The sequence below is a fragment of the Podarcis liolepis genome, assembly GCF_965112155.1.
Source record: "Podarcis liolepis genome assembly, chromosome: 11".
NCBI classification, from domain to species: domain Eukaryota; kingdom Metazoa; phylum Chordata; class Lepidosauria; order Squamata; family Lacertidae; genus Podarcis; species Podarcis liolepis.
The window spans coordinates 18401845-18410969 of NC_139565.1; the positions used below are offsets into that span (position 1 = coordinate 18401845).

The 9125-nt window shown below is 42.8% G+C and overlaps 1 protein-coding gene across 1 annotated transcript; it reads right to left on the bottom strand.

The window, feature by feature from the left end:
* Positions 1-7033: 7033 nt before the first annotated feature.
* Positions 7034-7306, bottom strand: LOC310688215 (protein S100-A6-like; the record flags this gene model as incomplete). Its single annotated transcript, XM_083464357.1, has 1 exon — positions 7034-7306. One exon carries the CDS (start codon positions 7304-7306, stop codon positions 7034-7036), a length of 273 nt encoding a protein of 90 aa, XP_083320483.1.
* Positions 7307-9125: the final 1819 nt, after the last annotated feature.

The following is a 9125-nucleotide window of genomic DNA, read 5'->3' on the forward strand; positions in this document are numbered from 1 at the left end:
CTAGATGGGCCATTGGGCCTTTTTATGCTCTAAGGTGTCAACTACAAGACCCACCTGCCCGTTAAACAATGGAGAGCACACTTTAAGGCTTCCATTTAATCATTTGCAGCCACAGCTTATGTGCCCCACATCTGATGTCAGGTGTAGGGCAGATGGACAGGGTTTGGGATAAACAGTTTGTCAGAACTTATTAGAGCCATTGCCTGGTCTAATTAGGCCAACAGATTGGAGGTTCCCCACCAGGGACCAAATTTGTCCTCATACACATTTGCCTAACACATTTGCCTAACAGTTTCTAGGATACTTCACACATCTTTCAAAAAGGCCCCCAGCAGACGAAAATCATGTCACAATAAATTTGTAAAAAGTAACACAGGATTCCCCCCCCCCCCATTGCTGGCTAAAAGTGGCTAGTACACCTAGCCTTCTAGAGTATTGCTTATGTGTACTTAATGTGATATAGGGACAGTTTCAATCTGGGCAAGATTCCTTTCCCCTTCTCACCATCAACCCCCACTCTAAATAAAATTAATAGCTCCCCTTGGACTTGTTAAATTAATTTGATTTGTTTTATGGGATGTGTGTCAATGGTTCACAGTCCATGGGGTCCAGCATTCCCTTTTATAAATAATTCCCTTTTTATGGTGCAATTAGAACTCTGTGTTTGTCTCCTATCCACTCAGAGGTAAGTGTGAAAAATGACCAGTAGTAAAAAAAAGGAAAAAAAGGAAAAGGTTGTTTCCTGTCCTCCAGGACACAAGAATCTTTAGACCCCTGAAAAGGTGCTACAATGTTATGTGTTGTTTTTGTACTGCTGATAGAACATGGCCATTTTTAGAGATGGAAATAAATTACTATTAAAGCAAAGAGTGATGTACAATTGGATTTCCTGCCTCAAAGAGAAAAGCAGCTGCTAAGCCATGATATTTCCCACTCCTGTCAAAAGTGTGAAACATTTTGACCAGATGGCAGAAAGCTGTAATGAAATGGGGCAACCTAAAGGAAGGAAAACGAAAAGAAAAGAAAAAGGAAATTGGGTAGCAATCATATGCACACTTACATATGAGTAAATCCCATTCAACACAATGAGGCTTACTTCTGAGTATGCACGCATGAGACCGTGCTGTTATTTAATTATAAAATATGTGGGGTGACACCATGGCCACATTTACACCAAGCCAGCTGCTGAATTCTGGAGGCAAAACCATGCTGCCCTGATGGAGGTAGAGGTGTTGGCCTGCTCAATTTGCGATGCTTCAACATTTGGGGAGACTTTAGATAGGCATGTACATCTTCTTTATCAATAGAAACAGTGGAAATGAAAGCACACATACAGCATCATAGCCTACAAGTCTCAGGGTTCATCCATTATGTCATTTAAATTGGAAAGTAAGCTTCTTGTACCTCCATTAATTCTATGGTGTCCAAATGGGGTTCGTCTCCAAATCACTGCCTTCCCACACTTCTCCCAACCTCAATCTGAATTTTCCCATACCAGGAGTATGGGGAGAGGCTCATTCAAGAGAGAGCCTTCATGCTTATCTATATTCCCTCTGATACAGTTGGCATCCCTTGGGTTTCCTTTGAGCAAGTTATAGTATTTTAAAACTTGCCTGTGTTCTGTCAAGCAAAACCTGCTTGAGCTTCCTCTAGAGAGCCAAGTCATTATGACAGGATTCACAGGCAGGTTTGAACACAACATTTTGCGTGCCAATTAAGTGAATGCTTCTTACATGGCAAATACGAACATGATTTAACATAGCTGTTACATCAATTTGTCCTTCACCGTTCCCATCCCAGTGTCTATCGTTGTGTTATTTTGGGCTAAAAAGGAAACATGACTTTTTCCCCTTTCTCTTCCGACACTGCATGTTGTTGCACACCAGCCCAATCTCTGAGCGGTGTGAGATTCCATAAGTTCCAGGCTCTTTCCCAGGGTTCAGTTTCCTCGGAATGAGGCACAGCGGAGACTGTGGTGTCTTTATGCTATATGGTTTATTTTCATGGAACTTTGAAGTGTCAGGCATAGCCCTACTGGCTTTAGCCCAAACGTAGCAGAGTTTTCCTGCACAGCGAGGAAGCTAGTTGCGGCAGTAATGACTAGTCAGCTAGACTCAGAATAACTATTTACAGGATTTATTAAAAGGAAAAATAAAACCAGCAGAGTTTCTGCATACAAATAAAAGCAAAATAAATCCTCTCTTTCTCTCTCTCAAAACCATACACAGCACTTCTAACTCCTAACACACCTCACATCAAACTGAGCTAACAATCCCTTGATAACAGAGTTGAGTGCTGGTCGTTAACCAATCAGAGTGAGTAGTTTCTAGGTCAAGCAGACCTGGGCTTTCTGCCAAGAGTAAATTGACACCAGCTTGAGTTAATTGGTGAAGCTAGAATCTGCAAGTTTCTCACGAGAACCAATTAACAGAAACTGAACACCCCCTCACAGATTCTGCTGAACAATTAACACCAAATACACCTATGTAGGAGATTATTTTTCCAGCAAACCTAAACCCTTGCACATTCGCTTGTTCTTTATCTTTGCCAATGGTTTAGTTAACACATCTGCTACATTTTCTTCACTTGATACATAAGTACAGGTGATTACATTGTCTTGTACACAGCAACGTACATTTTGGTATTTTACAGAGATATGTTTGGAACGCGATTTGAAACCCTCTGTTTTACTTAAGGTTATACAAGCTTGATTATCAATGTAAACTTGTACTGGTTCTCCACAATTTACATTTAAATCTGCCATCAAATGCTTGAAATAAATCACCTCGTTGCACAATTCACTCAATGCGGTGTACTCTGATTCCGTTGATGACACACTTACAACGTCTTGCTTGCGTGACCGCCAGCTGATTAAAGCTCCACCGACCATTATGACTAGTCCTGTGACAGATTTTCTATCTGGCAAATTTCCCCAGTCACTATCACAGTAGCAACTCAACATTTCATCCTCTGAAGAATTTAATTGTAACATATAGCCAATTGTCTGTTTGAGATACCTCAGAACTTGTTTTACCCCTTTCCAGGCATTTAGTGTGGGTTTTGAGACCAATCTACTTAATATGCCTACTGCATAGCTAATATCAGGTCTGGACCACTGTGCTAGATACAATAAACTTCCAATTACAGAGTGATATACATCAGGATGTTCAAATTCAGGACTCTCATCTATATGAAGTGTTTTTATGAAGCCTGGATCCATAGGCACCGCTGCCCCTTTGCAATCCTGCATCCTGTATGTAGTCAGTAGTTGTTTAACTTTGTTCTGCTGACTAATTAGGCAGCTGCCATCTTGGGCCCAGCACACTTCCAAACCTAGATATGTCCTAACCGGGCCTAAGTCTTTTGTACACCCACCTGCAGCCTACAATCTTTGCCCCCTCAGGCGCTGCTACTGGTGTAAAAACCTTGTGCTCATTCAGAGAGGACATCTCTTCCTCCCTTGCCTGTTTCCAGAGCTCTGCCTCCTCTTTTGGTAACTTTAACACCTCCTGAAAACTCTTGGGTTCTGCAATTACACTAAACACATTTGCAGTATCTGGAGAAAAACGCACCGGAGGCACTCCTTTGTTTTGTCTTTTAGATCTTCTGGGAGAAAATTTTTCTTCTGACCCACTTTCCTCCTCAGAACTACGACCTCTCTTTTGTTGCTTAGCAACTGGTCTTCCACTTTCTTGAGAGCTCTTATCTGAACTTTCCTCCCCCTCAGACTCTGATTCTCTGTGTCTACCTTCAGAGTCAAGGAGCTCCTGGGAAGGTTCAAACCAAACCTCAGTATTGGCATGTAGTCTCTCCCAGCCACTATGTTCACAAAAACTGGCATTCCTGGAGATCACAATGCCATTTGTCCCTTCAGCAAAGCGGAAACCTTTTCCCAGCTCCTGGTAACCCACAAACACTAACTGTTTGGTCTTAGGATCTCCCTTCTTCCTCATTTGTTTCGGAATTAATACCCAGGCTTTTGATCCAAACACATGCAAATGGTCAATTTTAGGTTTTTTCTGAAACAATTTAAAGTATGGGGTTGTACCTATTGTTTGATGAAAGAGCCTGTTTTGGAGATAACACGCGGTGAGCATGCTCTCCCCCCAATAAGACATGGGCAAATCAGCATCATCAAGCATGGCAAACATCATATCTTGTAAAGATCTGTTTTTTCGCTCTGCAACGCCATTCTCCTCTGGGGAAAAAACGTTCGTTTTTCTATGCCCAATGCCACGCTTTTGTAACCAATCTTTAAAGGCATTTGACATAAATTCGCCACCTCTGTCCGTCTGAATCCTTCTGAGTTTAACAGACAGAAATCTTTCCACAGATGCCACCCAGCCTTTAAACTTAGTGAACACGTCACCCTTATTTTTCATGGGAAAAACCCAAGAATAACGCGTGGCGTCATCCACAATTGTTAGTGAAAAGCGCGATCCACCCCTGCTTACAGCAAATGGACCAATTACGTCCATGTGAACCAGCTGTAGCGGTGACTCACTAACTCTGTCACTTCTGGGGTAAGAGACTCTGTGGGTTTTAACCTTTTTACAAACATTACAATCAAGGTACTTGCTACAACTCTTTAAATTACCCCCATCAGCCAATTCAGACATTTTTAGTACACTTTTCCAGCAAGCATGCCCCATTTTCCTATGCAATAAGTGCACACAGTTGTCATGTATAGCTTTGTTACTCACTGCAGGCTGAGATTTACTGACCACTGCTGCAACTTGAGATCCTGCTTTAAGCCAAAACAAGCCTCCCTCTGACTTAGCAGTGCCTAAAATCTCACCAGCCTTCTTAATAATGCAACTGTCTCCTTCAAAATACACTTTAAACCCAGCTTTTAGCAAACAATCTACAGACATCAGATTGCTCCTTAATGACGGCACACAAAGTACATTTTGCAGGCATTCACGAAGACAAGGAACAAAAACTGCACCCCCCGAAATCACTTCGGAAGTACTTCCGTCTGCTAGAGCCACCTGGCTGCGCTGTGCTGAGTTCTTGGAAACAAACAATTCATCTGAATTTACGATGTGGCGAGACGCTCCCGAATCGACCACCCAGACCGCTTGTTTCTCATCAGCAATCTTGACCTCGGCGGTCACCAGCCGAGCCGACTGTTTTTGTTTGAAGAATTTCCTTTTACGCTGCTGCTGCTGCTGATCTCGTCTCTGCTCCTGCACCGGCAACTGAGACTTGACCAACTCCGGACATTGGCGTTTTAGATGCGCTGAAGACCCACATCGGAAACAACGCCTAACAGCAAACGCTGACTCCTCACCAGTACGCTGCTTTTGCTTCACCTCTGGCACGGCATGAGAACTCCTTCCAAACCGTCCACCTGTAGAAGCCTCTGCAGCCAACAACCTTTCTTGCCTCTTCTGCCATTCTTCAATCAAACGCCCAGTAACATAACTGACTGATAAATCATGCTCCTGCATGCCTTCTAGAGACAAAACTAAATTATCCCAGCTTTCCGGGAGAGAACTCAAAATAATAGCCACCTTCTCCTGCTGGTCTAACGCACAGTCTCTTTCCTGTAGCGCAGCAAACTTTAACTGTAAACTGTGTAGGTGTTCCTGCATTGTAACCCCAGGCTGTAACATTGCCTTGTACAATGCCTTGCGAATGAACAGCTTGGAAACCGCTGTCTCACGCACATGGAGTTCTTTAAGTGCTTGCCACACACCTCTAGCTGTCTTGATTCCCCTCACATACGGCAACTGGGAATCTTCCAGCCCCAAGACAATTGTGGCCCTTGCTCTTTGGTCTTTATCGAGGTCTTCATCATCAGGCTTCGCAGGAAACTTACTCACCACTTGCCAGAGACGATCCCTCTGCAGCACTGCCTGCATGCGTTCCGACCACAGCAAGTAATTGGAGTCATTCAGACGCTCAAAAGCCATCTGAACTGGTTGTGAGGCCATCTTGAGAGCGATGTCCCTGGAACCCGGAACCAGCTACTCACGACCACCGAGAGAGAAAACAGGAACCACAGCACCCAGCACTCACACGCTGCAGCTGTTGTCCTTGAGTCCGCTGCGTCACCAGCTCACCACGGTCAGGAACCAGCCAGAGAACAACAACTTCTGGAACTACTGGAACCAACGCCGTTAATGCTGACACCACCGCAACTCAGGCTGGCAGCACAATGCCCATAACCTCATGGAACTTTGAAGTGTCAGGCATAGCCCTACTGGCTTTAGCCCAAACGTAGCAGAGTTTTCCTGCACAGCGAGGAAGCTAGTTGCGGCAGTAATGACTAGTCAGCTAGACTCAGAATAACTATTTACAGGATTTATTAAAAGGAAAAATAAAACCAGCAGAGTTTCTGCATACAAATAAAAGCAAAATAAATCCTCTCTTTCTCTCTCTCAAAACCATACACAGCACTTCTAACTCCTAACACACCTCACATCAAACTGAGCTAACAATCCCTTGATAACAGAGTTGAGTGCTGGTCGTTAACCAATCAGAGTGAGTAGTTTCTAGGTCAAGCAGACCTGGGCTTTCTGCCAAGAGTAAATTGACACCAGCTTGAGTTAATTGGTGAAGCTAGAATCTGCAAGTTTCTCACGAGAACCAATTAACAGAAACTGAACATATTTACACATATCTTCCATCTGAGCTTATGGTGCAGGGATTCACAGCATTAACACCCCAGAAAGTCTTGCTTCTCCCATAGCCACCTCCTTGGATTCCAGCAGAAATCAAGCATGGCTCTCACTCTCTGGCTTCTGCCTGCTCCTAGGCCCAGTCTCACACTTAACTCTGGCTATTGTCTTTCTCACTACTTACCAGGTGAAGAAGGCCATTTGGCCTCTGGCACAGAGCAACTTCCTTTGTTGTACCAATGGCCATGCTTAGGTGGTACTATCTCACAAAGGCTAGTTCAACCATGGAATCCTCCATTGGCTTCCTTTCCCCCCCTTTATTACAAAACTTAAATTTTATTGGACATGAAACCGCCTACAAAGGTATAATCCTGAACCATGACACCTCGTCCCACCGGGGCGTACATTTACAAACACAAAGCTTCATTGTACATCATTTTCATGGCACCCAGGAAAGTGACATCTTTCTGGAAGTTCATGACTTGGTCCCCATTGCAGTCCAGATCTTTCATTAATGTCTGTATCTCTGCGTCCTGCAGTCTTGGTCCAATGGTCAGCTCTTTCTGTATCAGCTCCTTCAACTTCTTCTTACTTAGATTGTTCTTATCACCATTCTTGCCAGCGTATTTGTGGAAGATGACAACCAGAAAACCAATAGCTTGGTCAAGAGGTGATGCCATGGTGAGAGATCAGAAGCAAAATGGTCCAATGCTGAATGGTAGGAAGAGATGGGGAAGTGGTCCTCCACTGGCATTTAACCAAGACAAAACCAGCCCCCAACTCACAACAATATGTAAGACACTTGGCAAAACATCGCATGCTTTCAAGAAAAGTAGTTATTGGAAATACACTGGTGTATAATGTGCTCCTGGACAACACATTCTGATTCTGGTATTTTATCATTGAGTAGAATAATCATGGGTCGGGGGTAGAGAGGAGTGCTGTATCTCTGTTACCTTTGTCATTTTTCTAATTCTGAATACTTATGTAGCCAGAGCTATATAGGATAATATCTACACCATCCATTTAAAGCACATTTAAAAGACATTGCTTCCCCACAATGTTCTGGGGACGGTAGTGTCTTAGGAGTACTGGAAATCATAGCTCTGTGAAGGGTAAACTACAGTTTCCAAGTTTCTGGGGATGGGGGGGGGAGCCAGGTACTTTAAATGTATGGTGTGGATGTCCTCTAAGTTATCCCTCTCTTAAGGTTGTCCCATTTGTTCTGACAAAACTCCTGTGAGACAGGTTATGTTGAGGCTAGTTCAATGGTTTCTAGAGTGTTTCATGATTGAACCCTGGTCTGACTCTAATAGTCTTCCCACCAGATTTCATGGGCTCTTTTCATTACCATTTTATAAGCCAAATGTCTACAAGATAGATCTGTCTTGATGCTTTTACCTGCCAGTCAAAATGAGGAAGGGGATGAAAGTACGTGCTGCAGATGATTGGAGATGGAGAGGACAAGGAGTGACACGGAAAAGTCGCAAGCTGCATTAAAATGAGGCTGGTTCTTTCAGAAAATGAAAAAAATGGAGTGATGTGGGAAATCAACTGCCTGTGTCACAAGCTATGATGCCTTGCTTCTTTGCAAGTTTCAGAAATTCGGTGGTAAGCTGCGCTTGTCACACAGTAGTTTAACTGTCAGCAGTATCTGGAGATGACAAAACCACAACTCAGGCATTGCAGGTTCTCAACAGTGGCCAGATGTTGGGTCAGAATGAAGAGTGAGAGAAAGAAAGAAACTCAGATGTGTGTATCAAACAAAGACCTGTTTTTCATGCTTAACACTTCAAAAAATAACTTGGATTTTCAGTTCTTAGGACCTTTGCTCCTTTGAGGCAGCCAGCAAGCTATGTGGAATGAATTTTAATCAAGACTTGCCGATATCTATCAGTCTATAGCATTTCATAACTCAGATAATACAGAGTCTGGACAGAAATGACAAGCAAGAGAAGAGAAATCTTGAAGGCAAGACAGTGTTTTCTATATCCAGGTCAGACAAGGGTATAAAATGCTTCAGAATGAGCTGTACACTCTGTCAGAGAAATCAATAAGAATGATTTCCCTAAACTATAGGATTTGGATAAATTAATATTTGCAGTCAAGCCAGATGAGCAGTAGAAAAAAAGGAATATTATTTACAGACGGATATAATGACATATCTCCTTGCATAAGCACAACTGATAACTATTAATTACTAACATGTTGCAATGTTAACAAACGTTGGTAATATGGAACTGAATAGCATTAACAGGATGAGAAGCAGGAAAACTAATTTGGGGGTGGCATTTTAAAATGTCTACGTGGTCATGTTCCTGTAATGATAAGATTATTTAAGATCTTCTGGTTTTATTGAGTGAGGATCCTACCAGCACCCCAGTTTGTGTTTGAGGTCATATGCATGAAGATCAGCCAAGTTCAAAATCAAGATTTAGATATTTCTTGGGGATATTAGATATTTCTAGGAAAATATCTGTTTCCACACAGAAATTTGTC